The sequence below is a fragment of the Muscardinus avellanarius genome, assembly GCF_963383645.1.
Source record: "Muscardinus avellanarius genome assembly, chromosome: 19".
Classification (NCBI taxonomy): Eukaryota; Metazoa; Chordata; class Mammalia; order Rodentia; family Gliridae; genus Muscardinus; species Muscardinus avellanarius.
Window position 1 is genome coordinate 7,611,317 of NC_137805.1, and position 20,451 is coordinate 7,631,767.

Here is a 20,451-nt window from a genome sequence, read left to right on the forward strand (position 1 = left end):
GCAAATTCAGCACTTCCTTGGCAGGCTGTTTCTTGACGCTGGAGCCGCATCGTGGACCATTGCATTTGACATGCTCCTTGTGGCTTTAACAGCAAAGGGCCTGAACCCAAATGCCCCCATAGGTTAGGGGCTAGATAAATGATTTAATGGTGTTTCAGGACAATAAGATATGCTATATCCCCATTAAAGAGGGGGATGTAAGCAGTAATGGTGCTGGCCCCAGGGGAAGAGGTCAAACTTAATTTTCTGCTTTTTGTACAGCTGTTTGAACTGTGTAGTTTGTATATCTTTGTATTATTTTTAAATAGCCAAAATAGCCGGGGCAAGGAGATTCTGATGTGAATGTTAAGGCGATTCATCTTCTTTTGCTTCTAGACCCCGACAGCATTATTGAAAAGGCTTCTCACTCGGGCATGATAAACCCCAGCCGGCAGTGGCAGACGCTGAAGCAGAACACAGGGGTCGCCCACTTTGAATATCAGATTCGTGTGACCTGCGATGACTACTACTATGGCTTCGGCTGCAATAAGTTCTGCCGGCCCAGAGATGACTTCTTTGGACACTACGCCTGTGACCAGAATGGCAACAAAACGTGTATGGAAGGCTGGATGGGCCCAGAGTGTAACAAAGGTGCGTAGCCTGTTGCTCTGGGTGTCGGTTCTCCCCTCCCCCGGCAGTCAGGTGGCAGGTTGCTGTCTAAGGCGGGACCGTGCCTGTAACCTAGGACCTCAGTGGGAAGATGCTGAGTGTGGAAGATGCTGTTGGTGCCCTGGCCAGTTCCCCTTTGCCAGCTGGTGTCCCCATCCCCCAGCTGCTGGGAGTGTTGGCTGCTAACAGCTCACAGCTGCTCCTTCTCCCGGGAATTGTCCTTGGCCAGGCAGGAACCACTCAGTGCCTGGTCCCTCCAGCTCACGGGAGCGGAGCGAGTGGCTGACAGACGGGGTATGAAGGCCGGCCCCCTTTGCCTTACTGCCCCAGTGGTAGGAGATTCACACTCCAGAGCTTCCCCTGGGATGGGCTGAAGCCAGACTCCAGCTGAGACCGATTCGTGCCCCTCCACTCCTCCTGGCCCCATCTGCCTCTCAGCCCCTCTCCTCCTGTACCTGAGTCTCTTCTCAGGCTCCTCTTCTAAGGAAGCTGATGCCAAATGGCACTGAGTTGACCCAGTGGTGTCTGAGCAGATGATGCTACAGGGAACGACAGCCCCAGAGCGTGGGTAGCTTAGCAGCAAGCTTTCACTGGGCACCCTGGGGTCTGCGGCATCCAGGGAAGGAGTGAGTGGCTAGCCCGAGCCTTCAGGCTTGCAGAGGATCCAGCCTACCCACAGGAGAATAAGCTTTGAGTCCTGGCCCTCTTACTAGAATCCAGTGAGTCTTAACAGTTGTCCTTAATGGATAATTCAAGTTAACTGTATACTATCCCCTCATGAATAGTGATGTATACTCTGCATGCCTTACATGATCATTAGGTAAGTTCTTGCATGATAAACTCAAATTAAATGAATTTTTGGACTACGACTGAGGGATGAGACATGAGCAGGAGGAATTTGCAGGTCTCCCGGGCCATATAGCTTTGTTCAGTGACTCGAGACAAGAGTCCTGGGCAACATAGCAAGCCCCCATCTCCAAACACCAAACAATACCATTCCTGGAAATTGAATGAAAAACTTGATCAATAGCAGTGTTTTAAGTATCAGTAGCAATTAAACTCTCTAATGTTAGTAATTTTATATGTCCATTTAACTTTTTTCTTCCGTTCCTTCCCTCCATTCCTCTCCTTTGCCCCTCCCTCCCTCCCTCTGCCCCCTCCTCCCTCCCTTCCTGTGAGAATGTGTGACAGCAGTCCCACCAGGTCTGGACACCATTTTAGCCTGTCAAATGGAGCCCCGTGGGACTTCCACAAGCAAGCTTTTGTTGGGGGGCTTTAAGGGCTCCTGAGGATGTCCTGATGGGGTGGGACCGGGAAGGATTATCTATACCTCTTTCTTCTGGTGGGGGTGAGGACGGGCAGGGTGGGAAGTGACCAGGCAAGGTTTAAGAAGCAGGGTAGCTATTGTTGAGACTGGATGAGGGTCCCCTCCCCTTCATTATTGTCTGCATTTTGTCCCCAAACGGGATCATGTTTTGAAGATCTACTAGCAGGGCCTTGAAGTTTAAAGCTGGATTTGTTACTTGGGCCCCTCCCATCTTCCTTTCCTTTCACTGGGCTTGATACGAGATCTCTTAAATTCGTGGATTTTGTAGGCTTAATGTACCAGGCAGTTCTCATGACACTGGCATTGCAAGAAGTGTGGGCAGTGTGCTGACGCATCCTCTTGTTTTGTTTCTGTTTGTTTTACAGCTATTTGCCGACAGGGCTGTAGTCCCAAGCATGGATCTTGCAAACTCCCGGGTGACTGCAGGTAAATGGCAAAATTGGTCTTTTGTGGTTCCCTTTTTCATTGCAGAAAATTTCCTTTAATATAACACGGGGGACTGGTTTTGTTGTGAGACATGCTGCTTTTTTCTTTGGAGGATAAGAGCTTTTAAAAAAATTTAGATAGGCACATCCGAAGCTTATTAAATTATACCAGCTGTCTGGTGGAATGCACATACCACTTCTCCCTCAGAACAAAAAAAAAAAAAAAAAACTTATGGGCATGGCCAGTGACTTCATGTATTAACTGTTCTGTAAATTGATAACACGTTCCTGTAACCTTCCCTTAAAGTGCTAATGCACTAGATGAAGAGTCATGGCTTTGTTTCTGTGACTCTCCTCCTCCTCCCCAGTTACTCTCTGCCCTCCCCCACTTTTCCCATCAATAGGGAAAGTCCAGCATTCTTTAGAATGGGATTAGTACAATCTCCTGGCCCCTTAGCAGGCGGGAGCTGGGCCGGTGCTGAGAGGTTAATGGCTGCGCTGGAATCTTGTCAGCTGAGCCTGATGAATGTAGACTTTTGCTGCTGGCCTTTGAAGTCTGTTCTTTTATGGTCCAGGAACAATACAGAAGCCAAACGGAGACCTACCCTGACTGTTCCGCAGTACGGTTTCGGAGACTTCTTGAAATGTATATTATACCAATTTGGGAAAGGCTTGTTTCAGGAAATACTGTCCTGTCTGGTATTTTGACGCTCCCGCCTCCCAGATTTTAGGGATTAGCAGATTTGATGTGACACTAAATAGATCCTTTGGGCATGTCACCTTTGCCCCCAGTGCTCTGACTTGAGCCAAGGAAGCTCGTGAAAGAGTCTAAACCTGTGTGCCTTAGACGAACGTGCTCTTCCCTCCCTGCGGCTGGCACAGACCAAGTTTCTGCATCTCTCCAGCGATGCGCTATTGCTGGTGGGACCATATTTTGGTTTGTCCCTGAATCTCGGTACTTATAAGTTTAATTCCCATAATTAGGGAATTGTTTAAAGTGCAGGTTCCTGGGCTGCATGTGTCTCCAGCTGAACCTCAGTTCCTTGGGAATCTGCATTTGACATGCTGATCATTTTCTTCATTTTCCAATTTGGTAGACTTCAAGGGCTGCATTTTTAAAGAGAATTACCTGTAGGTTTGGCCTCTGGCTCCATCTGTCCTCCCTTGTAATGGCCAATGGAACTCGACGTTGAAGTGGGAGTCCAGGCAGCTAGAAGGAAAATAACAAGTTGTCCTGGAATGGTCTCTTCCTACTTTTTTTTGTTTTTGAAAGTTTCTTTTTTTGGAAGGCTGTGCAATCTCATGGGGGCAGCTGACTGTAGTATTTAACAGCACTGCTGTCAGATGCGACACAGGCATCTCTACCTAGGTAACTCTCCCTAATTAAGGGTGTTCTGGAGAAAGTCGGAATGGCAGTGCCATTAGCGCCTGCTCCTGCTCCGATGAGTATCAGTGAGGCCAAAAAAGATTTGTGCTACTGTCTTCAGAATAAACACACTGCAGGCCGCAGCCCAGGGGAGGGCCCTCCCAGCCAGAACAACAGGCTTTGTTTCCAGAACTTAGCCCTTTCTCTTTCGAAGTCTCACCTCCCACTCCCTGCCCAGACATGCACCGGTGCCCTTATTTACTTAAGGTGCAACTTTCCCACGCGACATTTGCATAGTCTCCCAGCCCAGTTCCTTCTGCCTGCCTTGAAAGAGAATCAAAACAGAACCTTCCAGCTAAGGAAGTTCAGGTTGCGTCCTGCTCCAGAAATAGTTGAGTGGCGAGTTACTTGTAAGTTGTCTTTTGAATTGTGTATTACAGTCTTTCCCCCCGCCCCCTTCGCGCACGCAAGGAAACTTCGCTGGTTTTGTTGTTCCCAAATGGACTTGGGCTCCCTCTTCCTGGGTGCATAGGCTTGCTTTATTGCAAGCCTGCCAATAATATCAAACTTAATTATGAATCATCATATGAGGAAAGTCGCTTCAATTTCTCATGAGAATCTTAATCATATATTATTAACCTGGGCTAACTTGGTGGATGCCTCTTTTAGGGTCAGTATTTTTATTTGTTTTCTTTTGAAGTCACCCGTGGCCTCCTGTGGTTGCTTTTTTATGCTTGGGGATTGAGCTCTCATTAATTAAGAGGTTAGGTTGGGTCCTCAGCTGTCTCTCCTTGCTTTTATTAGGCAAATTGAAGAGGTAGAGACATCCTTAATTTGGAAGGATACGGGAAGAAAACAAGAATACTGCTATTTCCCAATCGATTTCCGAATATTATCTTTCAGGCTAAGAATATGGTGGGCCTTACAGAACGGCTTCCCACACCCGCTGCCTCCCACCAACTTGGGTGTCTGCTTTTTAACAAATTTATTTCTACCAGATGAGTGACTTTGTTCTTGTTTTATTTCTTTAAATAGACAACTTGTCATTTAGACCGAGGGTCTATTTTACATAAACCAGAATCCTGTCTCCGATTAATTTCAAACCACGCATTTGGGGGCCCTTTTCTTCGTCTTTGGGTGTGGATGGCTTGTTTTCAGAAGTTAGGAAGTGGCTAGTCGGTATTCTCAGGGGTTAAGTGGATTCTCAGCCGTGGGTGATTAGCTATTAGCTAGATCCCTGTAATTTTCCCATGACAAGGATTTGCTAGCTTGCCTCCAGCCCTCTGGAAACCAAAAGCCTTTCCTTCTACAGGGTGCAGGGTGGGGGTAGGGGGGGGGGTGTTTGTTTTCCTGACTTAGGGCTGAGCAGCTTATAGGCTGATGCATGCTGAGGCTGGCTGTCCCAGGTCCTACTCTCCAGTATTGCCGGACCTGCATTGGCTGGTGGTGTTCCCTGCCTTCCCCTGTCCCTTTTGTCAAAGCCAGGGTTTTGAGAAGGTAAAGTTTCAGAGGCTTGAAACTTGAGGGCAGCATGGCTGGAGACCCTGTCCTCTCTCCCACCCCAGGTGAAGGTTTATGTTTGTGTTTTTGTTTGGGGATCAAAGGCACCATTTGCCTCAAAAGACTCTGATGAATGACATGCTTATAAAGGAAACTCAACTCCCCCAAAACTAGATAAACTAAGTTGGCCTCTTTTTCTTTCTTTCTTTCTTTTTCTTTTTTTTCTTTTCTTTTTTTCTTTTTTTTCTTTTTTTTTTTTTTTTGCAAAGTGAGAAATAACTAAATTAGCATGGACAGCCATGGTAATGAGTCATACATTATCTCTGGAATTGGTTCCAAGTGCAGTTGCTCCCCTTTTCTGCAAAAATGGGTTTAGAGCTCCTGCTTTTGTCTTTACCAAAGAAGGGCACCCCTGTTCCCCTCCTATCTTGGATTTCGTTAAGCGGCATGGTGGGGCCCTTGCCTGGTGCTCCCGTCTTTTTTCTGTGGACTGAAGGGACTTTCACACAGCCATAGTTGTCACCTGAAAGCCCTTTTCTTCTCCAGTCTGTCCCCAAGAGGTCCTGGGGGTGATGTATTCCATGCCCTCACCCTGGGCTCATTGGTAGAAGCCTGAGGAGAGAGAGGCTTTGTAGAGGCGCCTTACGCTGGCCTCTCCCCAAACAGCATCCTTTTGTTGGGAGCTGGCTGGGAGGGAACCTGGGTTCCACTGTGAACATGTTTGTTTATCAGGACCCCTTCCAGCTCCTCCCCTAAACCCCCTCCTTGACCCGATCATTTCTCACCCTCGAAACAAAACAAATAGCCTGGACTTTGCAGTGTGCTGTTTCAACCACCCAGTTCCCCCTGGATGGTCACAAGGCTGAGCTGAGGGATGTCTGTCTGTCTGTCTGTCTGCAGGTGCCAATATGGCTGGCAGGGCCTCTACTGTGATAAGTGCATCCCTCACCCGGGCTGCGTCCACGGCACCTGCATCGAGCCCTGGCAGTGCCTCTGCGAGACCAACTGGGGCGGTCAGCTCTGTGACAAAGGTACGCACGGGAGGAGTCCAGGGCTGGATGTGCACAGGGGGTATGGCATCCTGGGTGGGATGGGAGGAAATTGGTTTTTATTTTTATCTCTCTTTTTTTTCTGCTCACAAGTAGTACTGGGAATTGAACTCGTGACTTTTAAGAGTGTTAAACAAGTACTCTAGTACTAAGCTACATCCCTGGCCTTATTTATCCTTCTGTGAGGGCTTTTGTTCTGATGATCCTCTCTGAATTTGCCTTTAATGCTATGAGATTGTCTTTATTCATCATTTGTTTTCTTTATTTCTAAGAGGAGTGGGGGTGTAACTGATGGGTTAGCAGTCTTCCTGGTCATCTCTTTGTGACTTTGGGGTCTATTTTTGGCAGATCTTAATTACTGTGGAACTCATCAGCCATGTCTCAACGGGGGAACTTGTAGCAACACAGGCCCTGACAAATACCAGTGTAACTGCCCTGAGGGGTATTCGGGGCCCAACTGTGAAATTGGTAAGTGGTCCAAGCTGACTGAGGTCCCTCAATTTTTCTGTACATTCAGCTTAAAAAAATGTTTAAGGACACGAGAATTACAAAAATAGCCTCCAAAGTTAAGATTTGCCATCTTAGCCCTTCCATGGGTCTGTAAGACTTGGAGCCCCTAAACGTTCTCAGGCGATGCTGATTAGCATAGGAGGCGGCGTGAGAGGTGATGACCCCATACCCTAGGATGTATTGGAATGTGGCTAGAGACGCTTGAGAAAGAGGACTTCCTTTCTTCCCTAGACACAGCAGGGTTACACCACACACTCACTAGTATTTTTTGAAGCATTCTTGAGCTGTGGCTAAGGAGGGGACTGGGGGGGGTTGTGACATACAGCGGCGTCCCTTGCTCCCTTGCTGACTGCTGCCCTGGTTTTTGCAGCTGAGCACGCGTGCCTCTCTGATCCCTGCCACAACAGAGGCAGCTGCAGGGAGACGTCCCTGGGGTTTGAGTGCGAGTGTTCTCCAGGCTGGACTGGGCCCACGTGTTCCACAAGTAAGTCCAGGTTTTAGCTTGTGTCTGGAGTGTCACTGTTGAGAGACCGGGTTGGCAGGGGATGACTGGGACGTGTCCATCCAGTGCTAATCATTTAGTGACATGTCAGTCTTATTGGGAGAAGGTGGGTGCAGCCAGCAGACTGGTAAGTCTCGGCACCCTGTCTTACACACCAAGGGGGCCCATGTATGTGCCTGGCGGAAGCTTCCTCTTGGAATAGCTTGTTCCTTTTCATGCACTTCTGAGCTCCATCTTCTCCTAATCCTGCTGGGTTTCTTTTAGCAATGGAGAGACTGCCTTTGGGGGAAGTTTGCCACTAATGGATTTTATCAGGGAGCCCCAAGAAAAGGACCTGGGCTTGCTGTGAGACTTGGCCATAGTTCAGAACTACCTGGGGTGCTTTACAGCACAGATCAGAGTCCAGTGGATTCTCTCCAGAGTCATTGACCAGCTCCTGGGATTCTGAGGTGCAGCCAAGCCTGAAACCTTCCATCGTCTGCAGCCTGCCAGCAAGCAGGATGCACGGTCAAGGGTGCTGGCATCGGAAGGCCTAGGCTTAACCCAGGGCCCTTGCCCATTGCCTGTGGGACTCTGGCAGGTCTTGTAACCTCCCAGTGCCCTGTTTAAACAGGACAGTAGTAATTCCCATCTCTGAGGGCTGTCAGGATGACGTGAGATGAATTCACAAATGGAGCATGTCACGTGCCATACACGAGTTGAAATCTTTACAGTCCAGTGCAGACATGGACTGGGGAGAGGTGGCACTGGGTGTATTATTTGGGGAGAAAAAAGCCCTATAAGCAAATTGGAGGGATAGGGTTTTCTACCTGTAAAGAAGTTATTTTTCCCATACCCCTTGCAACTTCTGTGATGAAACTATTTCTTTAAATATCAAGATGAGGCTGGCGCGGATGCCCTGTGTCACCACTGGGTTGATGCTCTGCGAGGATCCAGCTGTCTTTCTCACCCCCACTGCTTAGGGGGGGATTAGATGAACTGGGACAGCGGGGGATTTAAAGCTAAAATCAAGGCTTCCGCCTTATCACCGCCCCACTTGCCCCGCTGTAGCTTTACTTACAGCAGGTGTCTGGCTTTCCAGTGAAGGCCGCTCGGGTGAGGGCTGGTGGTACATTATCTGATTGCCACGTGGATTGAAATTAAATTGCTGCCCCTTCTCTTTCTCATTGACCAGACATCGATGACTGTTCTCCAAATAACTGTTCCCACGGGGGCACCTGCCAGGACTTGGTTAACGGATTTAAGTGTGTGTGTCCACCCCAGTGGACTGGCAAGACGTGCCAGTTAGGTAAGAAAATTCTTGGGGCAGTAATTCCTGAACCAAGCTTGGCTTTGCTAATCAAAGCTGTGAAGAAAGACGAACATGTGGCCGGCGGTGCTAGTTCTCACTCCATCCTTACCAAGCAGTAATTTATTAGCCTCCCGGGCCTGGGAGAAGTAACGTGCATGCAAATGGACCAGCTCTTTTCGGCCCTGTGGGAAAGTCGTGGGATTCCTTGAACCATGTCAATCGTCTGTCCGAGGAGTGTTCCGCTGGGTTCCAAGCGGGGATGATCTCATGAGGAATGAGCTGTCTGCATTCTTCTTGCCACATTTAAATCCCAGCAACTAGACTGCGCTGGGTTTTGCACAGAATGCCTGGTGGCTTTTGCTATTCTGTTGGGGGCCAGTTGTTAACCAGCAGCCGGAAAGTTATCAATTAGCGTTCCTTATTGGATAAGGGCTGGGGAAAGGGCCCGGGATGCTCCGAACAGAGGAAGCCTAGTATTTCTTATTTAGCTCGCTTGTTAAAATGTCTCATATTTCAGACCAGCTCTGTTGGTGTGGTGTTTCCTTGGGGCAGGGTGACTTGGGGGTAGAACTCCTTTTCTTACTGCTCATCCCCGTGTCCTTTCAGATGCAAATGAGTGCGAGGCCAAACCTTGTGTAAATGCCAAGTCCTGCAAGAATCTGATCGCCAGCTACTACTGCGACTGCCTTCCAGGCTGGATGGGCCAGAATTGTGACATAAGTGAGTGACTGTTTTCAAGTTTGATTTTCATGAAACTCGCCTCTTGGATGAGGGCTCTTTGCCTCCCGTCCTTGGGCTCCACTTCTGAGACTCGGGACTCTTTCATTTTGGGGGGCTGGAGACCAAACCTAGGGTCCCCTGTGTGCTAAGCAGTCACTCTCCTGAGGAGAAGGAAAACCTCCTGGAGGGAATGTTTTTGGAGAGGGAGTGGTCAGTGTAGAAGGAAAACATGCAATTTATCAGGCTCATTAGCTGCTAAAACTGGCCATATTCTGATAAGGTGGCTAAAACAATAATGTGAAGTTTCACTCCCTCAGTCTGGAAGAATTAGGGACCGTCCCCACCCAGTGTAATAACCTTATCTCACGGGAAGCACACAGGGAATCTGATTTGAGACTTTTATCTGTCCTGAGCCAGGAAGGCTTCACTGTAAAGTGCCTCTTTAATTCGATGGCTTGTTTGTTTTTCAGATATTAATGACTGCCTTGGCCAGTGCCAGAATGATGCCTCCTGTCGGGTATGTAAATCTTTGCTCAACTGAAAACCTTGATAGTTGACAACCAGCCTTAAGATCGATGCCCCAGTGAGATTTAAAGTACAGGTGCCAAGTGAGTCCCTGCAAGTTTAACTAGGACTCATGTTACCGCAGGCCCCGAGAGTCCTTGGGAAGGCAGGCCCGCAGAGGCCTACCCCATGTGAGGAGGCCTTTGGCTCTTTGGGGTGACTCAGCCTCCCCACAGCAGTCGGGCTAAAGCACTGAAGCTCTGTGTTTGTGAAATATGTAGAAAAAAAGAAAAAGCACGTGTTTCTCCCCCTTCTCCTCTTCCAGGATTTGGTTAATGGTTATCGCTGTATCTGTCCACCTGGCTATGCAGGCGATCACTGTGAGAGAGACATCGATGAGTGTGCCAGCAACCCCTGTTTGAATGGGGGTCACTGTCAGAATGAAATCAACAAATTCCAGTGTCTGTGTCCCACTGGTTTCTCTGGAAACCTCTGTCAGGTGAGTGGAGGCAAAAGCCTCAGATGGCCCAGTTTTACAGCAGAGCCGCTACCTCCCTCTCCCTCTCCTTCTTGGTCCTCTGTCTTGTGACATCTGTTGACATCCTATTGACTAGGGAGTCTGCCAGAGAAATGCTAGTGGCAAGAGATGCTGATAAATGATTTTCCTCTTGGTGCCTGTCTTCCTGGCTTTGTGTTTCCTTTTATTCCCCCCAACTCTGCGCTTTCCCTCTCCCCCTCTGCCCTGTCTCTTAAAATGCCACCTGGACCGTGGCAGTACCTAGGCCACAAAGATGAATTGCACGCAGCATGTCTCCTCGGGAAGTGGACGGAGAGGTCAGATTCCAGTGTCTGCTGCCCCAGAGATGTGACAGAGGCACCTTGGTTTGACTCTGGCCCCTCCCCCTCTTTTCTGCTCCCGGTACTGCAGCTGGACATAGACTATTGCGAGCCCAACCCTTGCCTGAACGGTGCCCAGTGCTACAATCGCGCCAGCGACTATTTCTGCAAGTGCTCTGAGGACTATGAGGGCAAGAACTGCTCGCACCTGAAAGACCACTGCCGCACGACGCCCTGTGAAGGTACCTCCAGCCCGGCCCGGCTCTCCAGACCGCCTCCTTTGGCCCCCATTCTCTGCTTAGAAGTAACGACTACTTCTTGATCAGTACTGCTCGATCTGATCGCGTAGGGAAGCCAGGCCAAGTGGAAACAGCCTTTTCAGGCTGCTGGTGGGATAACCACGTGGATGAATGGCCCAGGCCTGGAGGACGTGAAAGCCAATTGTCATTCCTGTTCTGGGGTGGGCTGGCGAGCAACAGGAAGATGGATTGCTCAGAGCGACAGGGTCGGGAGGACTCGGCAGCAGAGGGGGATGTTCTGTATCTGCGTCAGGTTAGGGTAGCTGTGGGCCGCAGGTGGCCATTGGACTTTGAGACCGTGACCAGGGCAGGCCGCAACATTCTTAATTTTAGTTCATTTATATATAAATTGCTACCTGTGGCTCATCGCTGTTGTTAGAGATGGCATAACTTTACAGCTTCTATCAGTTTCTCAGTCAACTTGTACCTAGTGTCAGAAGCTGTGTGTGGTATGGCCCATGCCTATAATCTCAGTATTTGGGAGGCTGAGACAGGATTACAAGTTAGAAGCTAACCTCTGCAGCTTGATGAGATCCTGTTTAAAAAAAAGCCACGGGTATAGCTCAGTGGTAGAGGGCCCCTGGGTTCCATCCCTCATGCCAAAAAAAAAAAAAGTATGGCATTTTGACTTCAGAGGAACTAAGTACCTTTTTTTTTTTTTTTTTTTTTTTGCGGGTCTGGGACTGGAACCCAGAGGCATTTGACCTCCGAGCTACAACTCCTGCCCAATTTTTTATTCTTTATTTTGAAACCGGGTCTCACTGAGTTGCAGAGGGCCTCACTCAGTAGCTGAGGCTGTCTGTGAACCACAATCCTCCGGTCTCAGCCTCCCAAATGCTGGGATTACAGGGTTCGCCACCACGCCCTGGCAGAACAAAGTCCCTTTAAAAAATCCTTTCTCTAGGAAGGCAGCAGGCATGGCTTAGGCCCTTTGCTTAGGAATGCCCTGTCTGGGTCTGTGGCTGTGATCTAATTGTGAGTCTGTCTTCTAGTGATTGACAGCTGCACCGTGGCCATGGCTTCTAACGACACACCGGAAGGGGTGCGGTATATCTCCTCTAACGTCTGTGGTCCCCACGGCAAATGCAAGAGTCAGTCGGGAGGCAAATTCACCTGTGACTGTAACAAAGGCTTCACGGGGACATACTGCCATGAAAGTAAGACCCCCCCGGGAATGGGTATGGCTCCCCACCCCACCCCTGCCCAGTTCGGGAGCAACTAAGTGAACCTTTTGAATCAGAAACCAAATATGAAGAGACTTGTAAAGGCTCAGATCTAAGGCTGAGGTTGGAATCAGTTTTTCAAATAACTTGGATGCCTCTGACTCTTAAGTTAACCATGTCTGTTTTTTAGAAAGTTTTTTTTTTTTTTTGGCAATAGTGTGGATTGAACCCCCAGGGACATTCAACCTATGAACTACACCCCCAGCCCTATTTTTTTATTCTTTATTTTGAAACGGGCTCTCACTGAATTGCAAAGGGCCTTGCCAAGTAGCTGAGGCTGTCCGAGAGCCTGCGAGCCTCCTGTCTCAGCCTCCCAAGTACTGAGATTGCAAGCGTGTGCCACCACGCCCGGCTTGGAATCTTAACTGAGTGGTCCCTCTTTTCTGTAGTAGTTTCTTCCCCAGGTCCACCAAGTAACGTAACATGTGTGGGGTGTACATAAAACGAGTGTGCAAGCCTTGTAGAATGGCACATGTCTGTAATCCCAGTAACTTAGGGATAGCCTCAGCAAGGAGTGAGACTCCATCAACCTAGTGAGACCCTGTTTTCAAAATTAAAAAGTAAGCTGGGTGTGGTGGCGCAGGTTTGTAATCCCCGTGCTTGGGAGGAGGAGACAGGAGGATCGTGCAGGTTCGAAGCCAGCCGCGCTGGCTTAAGAGACCCTGTTTCAAAATATAAAATAGGTCTGGGAGTGTAGCCCAGAGGTAGAAGGGCTTTCAGGAACCCCAGTACCACAATCAATCAATCAATCAATAAAAGTAAAGTAGGGCCAGGGGTATATTCAGAAGTAGATTCCCCTGGGTTCAATCCCTAGTACTATAAATAAACAAATAAATGAGTGAAGCATCCTCAGAAGCCTCTGCTTGATAAGCCACCCATCTAGTTAGAGAAATAGTCTGGAGGGACTTAGGGATCTTGTGCCAGGTGCACTTTGCAGGAGGCAGCCAGGGAATGCTAGGGCAGCCCTGGTGGCATTCCTGGCCCTTGAATTTTTCTTTTCCTCTTTTCACAGATATTAACGACTGCGAGAGCAACCCCTGTAAAAACGGCGGCACTTGTATCGATGGCGTCAACTCGTACAAGTGCATCTGCAGCGACGGCTGGGAGGGAGCCTTCTGTGAATCCAGTGAGTGGCGGCTTCTATGGGGACCACCGCCCTGGCACGGGGCGAGGCAGGATCCCACCTTAGTGTGGGAGTAAGACCCCGGCAGTGTCCACAGTGGGACCTCCTGTCCTGTGTCCCGTTGGCATTTATGAATGCTCATAGCAGTCAGTAGGGAGGAACTTCTGCGGGGGAGCCACAAAATTGGATTGATAATTAAGATAAATATCTTGCTTGCAAGGAAAGGGATCTTTCTGCTGATTTTAATCTCTGTCCGATTTGATCTTAATTTCCATGGGAATTCCAGAGGGCAGCACCCTCTCTTGCTTAACTTGCGGCATATGAAGTAACCTAGCGGGGAGCTCCTTTATTCCTAGGAAAGGGTGACTGCGTGGAAGTCCTGGGAGTGTTCAGCTGTTCTGAGAGAGAGCTGGGGAGTGGAAAGTGGGGGCTGGCTGTAGCCATCGGAAAGCTTAGCCTCCTGTGTGTCGCAAACCTTTCTGGAACCTTCTCCAGCTGAGTGTCACATCTTTGATTCTAGATATTAATGACTGCAGCCAGAACCCCTGCCACAATGGGGGTGCGTGTCGAGACCTGGTCAACGACTTTTACTGTGACTGTAAAAACGGGTGGAAAGGAAAGACCTGCCACTCGCGTGAGTGTCGGGACTGCCCCGAGCCCTGCCCCTGTTCCTGTGGGAGGGGCCCGCGGGGCTCACACCGGCACCTCCTTCCCCAGGTGACAGCCAGTGTGATGAGACCACGTGCAATAACGGGGGCACGTGCTACGACGAAGGGGACGCATTTAAGTGCATGTGCCCTGGCGGCTGGGAAGGAACCACCTGTAACATAGGTAACTTCCTGCCCCGCGGGCCATTTGCAGTGGGCAGGGCTGCCTGAGCGCGCCTGCTGGTGGGCTCCTGGGGCTTGGGATCCTTTTCCTGGGTTTCATTCTTGCCCCTCCAGGCGCCCTCTGGATCCTCAGGGAGGGTGGTCTTTTCTGCTTTTGTTTTGTAGCCAGAAACAGTAGCTGCCTGCCCAGCCCGTGCCATAACGGGGGCACCTGTGTGGTCAATGGCGAATCCTTCACGTGTGTCTGCAAAGAAGGCTGGGAGGGGCCCATCTGCACTCAGAGTGAGTGTCCTCCCCATCTGAACTCTCCCAGGGCTGCTGGAGCGTATCCTGACACCCTTGGGGACTTGCAATCGAAACCAGAAGCAGGGCTGTTTGATGTCTGCTTTTATATCACCTGGGTCCATATTAATGACTTGATGGGTTGCAGCCCTGACCTGGGCATGAGAAAGTTGCCGAGGAGCTAAGTGGAGACAGATGGCGTCTGGGTTCCCAGCGCTGAGCCTGAGCAGCAGCCAGCCTCCTTCCATTCTCGCTCACCCCGGGCCCCTACCAGGGCCTCTTCCTGTGTACATGTGTCCCATGGCAAATGAAACGGAGGGTGGTGCAGGCCTGGTTCCAATTTGGCAGAGCCTTTGAGCATATTTGGCTGGTGTTAACTTTAGCTTTATCATTTGGGTATTAAGGAAATAAGGGATGTTCTTATTTACGGCTAAGACCCCTCTCCCCGTTGAAGAGCCCGCTGTGAAGTTGTCTTTCCTTTGCAGATACCAACGACTGCAGCCCTCACCCCTGGTAAGTGACAGCCTCGTGATCCGGCACTCGTCAGCTGTACTATGCATGGGCATCTCCGGGGGATCGTGTTTAAAGTGCGAGTTCTGATCCGGGAGGTCTGGGGTGGGGCTCTGCTTTGCTAACAAGCTCCCAGGTGACACCCATCCTGCTGCTCTGTGGACCACACCTTAATTAGCCAGGTTGTGTCTTCATTTAGAGCAGCGATTCTCCACCTTGGCTGCACACGGGGATCACCTGGGGAACTTCTAAAAGTCCCAAAGCCTGGGCTGCAATGGAGACCTAGGAAATGAGGCTCTCTCGGGGTGGGGCCCAGGCATCGGTAGTGTTAAAGCTCCCCAGGCCACAAAGTGTGGCCAGGGCTGGGAGCCCTGTTTATAACTGGTATGGCTCCCTGTGATGGAGGGGAACCTGGAGTCATGGGCTGGGAGGCTGGTAATCTGAGTGGCCTCTGCTTGCTTCTTAGTTACAACAGTGGCACCTGTGTGGACGGAGACAACTGGTACCGGTGTGAATGTGCCCCAGGTTTTGCAGGACCCGACTGCAGAATAAGTAAGGAGCACCCCATGTGCTGTCCCAGTGGCTTTATTCCTCGTTCTGCTCCGTAACCCAATACATTTTTCACCTTTAAGATGAAAAAGAAGCTGGGCTGTGGTGGTGCACGATTGTAATCCCAGCATTCGGGAGGCTAAGACCTGAGGATTGTGGTTCACAGACAGCCTCAGCTACTTAGTGAGGCCCTCTGCAACTCAGTGAGACCCGGTTTCAAAATAAAGAATAAAAAATAGGGCAGGGGGTGTAGCTCGGAGGTCAAATCCCCCTGGGTTCCATCTCCATACCTGAAAAAAAAAAAAATGAAAAAGAAACCAGGCTTGGTGGTGCACGCTTGTAACCCCAGTACTTGGGAGGCTGAGATAGGAGGATTATAGGTTATAGAGGCCAGCCTTAGCAATTTAGTGAGACTCTCAACAGCCAAGTAAGACTCTGTTTCAAAACAGAAAATAAAAAGGGTTGGGGGTGTAGCTCAGTAGTAGAATGCCTGAGTTCAATCCCTGGTACCACCAAAAAGGGGTGTTGGGAATGTAGCTCAGAATGCTCGAGTTAAAAAACGGGGGGGTGGGGGGGATGTAGCTCAGATTTAGAGCATCCTTGAGTTAAAACAACAAACCAGGCCACAGTTCCCATTAAGTAGCCCTGACAAAGCAAGTAACCCCCTGCCTCCAGCTGGCATGAGGCGTCTGTGGCCACATCCTCCCAGGTGCCCTTAGGAGCATCCCTGGGTGGGGGTGGCAGGCTCTCCTTGTTTCTGTGGAGAGTGCCAGTCACGGAATTTGTCGATTAAGCTATACTGGGGCCCCGAGGGAAGTGTGTGCTTTTCCTTGTGACTAACGTGGAATTATGGGAAAGCGGATGCTAACCACAGCTACACTGTAGTAGGATGAAGCTAACACATTTAGGGCAGACTGGGGCTTCCAAAGGCTGGTCTGCAGTGGGTTTGATCAGGCTCCAGAGGAGTGATTCAAACAGAAAACAGGATGCAACAGTGCAGTTCTGAGGAAGCCAAAAGTTACTTGTTATAAGCTTCCTCTCTTTTTTTACATGTCATTTCTTTTACCAAAAAAGTAGAATAGTTGAATGATCTTATTTCTGTTCTTGCCCCCAAATTATTTGCAATTTTGCTGGTGCTTGAGATATCCAAATCTGTAACTGATGCAACTTTAGCGCTAGATGCAGATAGGTTGTATTTCATGTTAATAAGTTGTGTGGGCAAGCTACAGCCCGGGGGCCACACCTGGCCCACCATCTATTATAAATAAAGTTTTATTGACACATATCCACACTCATTTACCTATTGTCTGCTACTTACCACAAAAGAAGGGAATAGTGATAGAAACTGTGCTCCCTATAGACCTTAAAATATTTTCTATGGCCCTTTTCGGGAAAATCTTGTGGGCCTTGTTCTAGAAACTGTAAAGTCAGAAAGGAACTCAGGTAAAACCTGCTCTCTCCCCAAATGGTTCTCCACTGTTAGAAGTCAGGACAGTGGTGATCTCTGGGGCTGGTGCCTGGTGCACAGGCTTTTGGGAGATTGCTGATCTATTTCTTTACTCGGGTACTGGTTAGAGTGAGTAACAGCTTGTGATTAGGATTTGATTGCTTTCCCCTTGGAGCCTGAACTTGAACTCCATTTCTCCTAGACATCAACGAATGCCAGTCTTCACCTTGTGCCTTTGGAGCAACCTGTGTGGATGAGATCAATGGCTACCGGTGTGTCTGTCCTCCGGGACATGGCGGTGCCAAGTGCCAGGAAGGTATGTGTGCCAGGCCCCCCACCCGGGTATCCTGTGTGGTGAGTGGACCTTGGGGTCAGTCGGCAACGTGACTACTCATGAGTGTGGGCTGTGTTAAGAGAAGCAGCGCGTAGTAGGAATGCAGGGAAAGGTAGCAGGAGGGGTAGGTAGCTTTGTGTTTTAGTCAGCGAATGCCACAAGAACGCTGTGTAACAAACCGCCCTGACGTTCCCAGGGTTGCAGTAAGCCCTTTTTGTTGCGGGTGGGATGGGGTACAGTTAGCCCAAGCTCGGTGGTGAAAGGAAGCTCACTTAAAGGGTCTCTGGGGATCACAGCCGCTGACATTGCACTAGCCAAACCAGTCATGTGGTGGGGTGATGTGTGTGTGGGGGGGGTGTGTATCCCTGTGGTTGGAGGGACCTTGCCATGTGGCAAAGGTGCGGGTATAGCCGTTGCCTAACAGGGACTGAGTGAAGAATTAAGAGCCACAATTCGGTCTGCTGAAAAAGTAACTCCTACTCAGCCGTCTCCACCTCAGTTTCAGGAAGACCTTGCGTCACCATGGGCAGCGTGATCCCCGACGGTGCCAAGTGGGATGATGACTGTAATGCCTGCCAGTGCCTGAACGGACGCATCGCCTGCTCAAAGGTAGGGCATGAGGGCCGCTGGCTTCCTGGGCGTTCTGCGAGCTCGGGTGGACGTGCCTGCTGAGCTTCCAGCTCCTGTTTCTCTCTCTCCAGGTGTGGTGTGGCCCGCGACCTTGCCTGCTCCACAGAGGGCACAGTGAGTGCCCCAGCGGGCAGAGCTGTATCCCCATCCTGGATGACCAGTGCTTCGTCCGGCCCTGCACTGGTGTGGGCGAGTGTCGCTCTTCCAGTCTCCAGCCGGTGAAGACCAAGTGCACCTCTGACTCCTATTACCAGGACAACTGTGCAAACATCACGTTCACCTTCAACAAAGAGATGATGTCACCCGTATGTACCCCGCATCTTTAACTGGGAATGGGAAAGGAGTGTCCAAGCAAGGGTCTACGTTAGCCTAAAGTCCTGCTTTAACCACAAAGGAAGACTTGAATTTAGCCAGCTTGAAGAGAAAATCAGACCTTTTTTCCCTTTTAGTATTTCATTTATGTGTCTTTTTTTTTTTTTTTAGGGTCTTACCACAGAGCACATTTGCAGTGAACTGAGGAATTTGAATATTTTGAAGAATGTTTCTGCTGAGTATTCGATCTACATAGCTTGTGAGCCTTCCCCTTCAGCAAACAACGAAATACACGTGGCCATTGTGAGTATAAGACCTATTCATTCCTTATTTGATTGCAAATGAGTTAAACTTCAGCATGCCAGTCTCAGAATGGAGTCAATACGTTGCCAGAAAGCATTATATATACGAATTGTCATGCGTTTTGGAATAAAGGATACCGTTGGGTCTCCCGAGTCAAGCCTGAGTTGTTCCTTTTCCAGTCTGCTGAAGACATACGGGACGACGGTAACCCCATCAAGGAAATCACAGACAAAATAATAGACCTCGTCAGTAAACGTGACGGAAACAGCTCGCTCATCGCTGCAGTCGCAGAAGTGAGAGTTCAGAGACGTCCTTTGAAGAACAGAACGGGTAGGTGTCGAGCGGGTACAGACAGTCCTTGTCGTGCCCTATCCATCTCAACTCTCCATCCAGTAGAGCCCCCCAGGTGGGAGAATGCCTATAGCCCCCAGCCTGTTGACCAGCGCCATGTGATGTCTAGGGCAGAGGTCCACCTAGACCTTGTTCTCCTCCAGCTTTGCTCTCCCCGGCATGCTCCCTGCAGAACTGTATCCTCTAAACTGGATCCATTGCCAAGCCCGAGGGCAGAGCAGCCCTGTGCCCTGAGCTTAGAGCTGCACAAAGGCTGACTTAGCAGAGCTAGTCTGTGGCTTTGAGGCACAGGTGATAGATGGCGTGATTATCCCCTGTAGGATGGCCACACTCCCCTTTTTAGCATCACTGTCTTGGTGTCACAGGGACATTGTTGCAGCCCATGCTCAAATGTGTTTCCAGTAATTCTGAAAACTAGCTTCAATCGCAGGCAGCCCCAGGAGCCATACTCTCCTGGACTTACCCACTTACTATTCTCTGCGCTGTAGTCAGATACGGGAGGAGCTGCTGCCCCACCTGGTCTCTCTGGGAACAAAAATGTCATGGTCTCCAAGGGCCCCCCCATCCTAGAGCTTGCTTATCAAGCTGTGAAGTGACAATACGCAGTTGCGAAAAGGGATTATCCCTACAGTGCTGCCTCTTAGGGACCGAGGACAGGAGAACCACGCTTGGCATTCTTTTGTTCCTGTGGCGATGGCTCTTTGGGGAGGAGTTAATTGGTTCTTGCCTGCCCTGCAGACTTCCTGGTTCCTTTGCTGAGCTCCGTGTTAACGGTGGCGTGGATCTGTTGCTTGGTGACGGCCTTCTACTGGTGCGTGCGGAAGCGGCGGAAGCCAAGCAGTCACACACGCTCGGCCTCTGAGGACAACACCACCAACAACGTGCGGGAACAGCTGAACCAGATCAAAAACCCCATCGAGAAGCACGGGGCCAACACGGTCCCCATCAAGGATTACGAGAACAAAAACTCCAAAATGTCTAAAATAAGGACACACAACTCAGAAGTGGAAGAGGACGACATGGATAAACACCAGCAGAAAGCCCGGTTTGCCAAACAGCCGGCGTACACGCTGGTAGACAGAGAGGAGAAGCCCCCCAACGGCACACCGACAAAACACCCAAACTGGACAAACAAACAGGACAACAGAGACCTGGAAAGTGCCCAAAGCTTAAACCGGATGGAGTACATCGTATAGCAGATGGCGCACGCGGCCGCCGCTAGGTAGAGTCTGAGCACCTGGGGCTGGTAGTTCTTTAAACGGTTGTGTCGTTGGAGTCTTTGGCTGTTGTTGACTTAGAATCCCTGTGTTAATTTAAGTTTCGACAAGCTGGCTTACACTGGCAATGGTAGTTTCTGTGGTTGGCTGGGAAATGGAGCGCTGCATCTCACAGCTATGCAAAAACTAGTCGAAAGTGCCCCGGTATAGGTGCCCCTGTAGCCGACGCGCCGTGGATCCGGCTCCCAGGACACTGCCCGGCCCTAGGCCCTGAGCACCCACTTCTGCCAGATGTCCTAATGGTGACGCAGTCTTGGGATCATAGTTTTATTTATATTTATTGACTCTTGAGTTGTTTTTGT

The 20,451-nt window shown here is 49.9% G+C and overlaps 1 protein-coding gene across 1 annotated transcript in view; it reads left to right on the forward strand.

Annotated features, from left to right (window-relative positions):
* JAG1 (jagged canonical Notch ligand 1) overlaps positions 1-20,068 on the forward strand; it is a gene marked incomplete at both ends in the record, with an annotated part of 34,602 nt that extends 14,534 nt beyond the window's left edge. The window contains 23 exons of the mRNA XM_080716711.1: positions 376-630; positions 2,341-2,401; positions 6,167-6,297; positions 6,664-6,783; positions 7,196-7,309; positions 8,502-8,615; positions 9,225-9,338; positions 9,809-9,855; positions 10,168-10,341; positions 10,771-10,921; positions 11,971-12,135; positions 13,214-13,327; positions 13,845-13,958; positions 14,042-14,155; positions 14,320-14,436; positions 14,922-14,949; positions 15,413-15,498; positions 17,145-17,258; positions 17,776-17,885; positions 17,978-18,211; positions 18,390-18,521; positions 18,701-18,851; positions 19,611-20,068. Coding sequence (XP_080572837.1) covers positions 376-630; positions 2,341-2,401; positions 6,167-6,297; positions 6,664-6,783; positions 7,196-7,309; positions 8,502-8,615; positions 9,225-9,338; positions 9,809-9,855; positions 10,168-10,341; positions 10,771-10,921; positions 11,971-12,135; positions 13,214-13,327; positions 13,845-13,958; positions 14,042-14,155; positions 14,320-14,436; positions 14,922-14,949; positions 15,413-15,498; positions 17,145-17,258; positions 17,776-17,885; positions 17,978-18,211; positions 18,390-18,521; positions 18,701-18,851; positions 19,611-20,068 — 3,218 coding nt within the window. The remainder of the gene's footprint in view (positions 1-375; positions 631-2,340; positions 2,402-6,166; positions 6,298-6,663; positions 6,784-7,195; positions 7,310-8,501; positions 8,616-9,224; positions 9,339-9,808; positions 9,856-10,167; positions 10,342-10,770; positions 10,922-11,970; positions 12,136-13,213; positions 13,328-13,844; positions 13,959-14,041; positions 14,156-14,319; positions 14,437-14,921; positions 14,950-15,412; positions 15,499-17,144; positions 17,259-17,775; positions 17,886-17,977; positions 18,212-18,389; positions 18,522-18,700; positions 18,852-19,610) is intronic.
* Between the last annotated feature and the right edge of the window lie 383 nt (positions 20,069-20,451).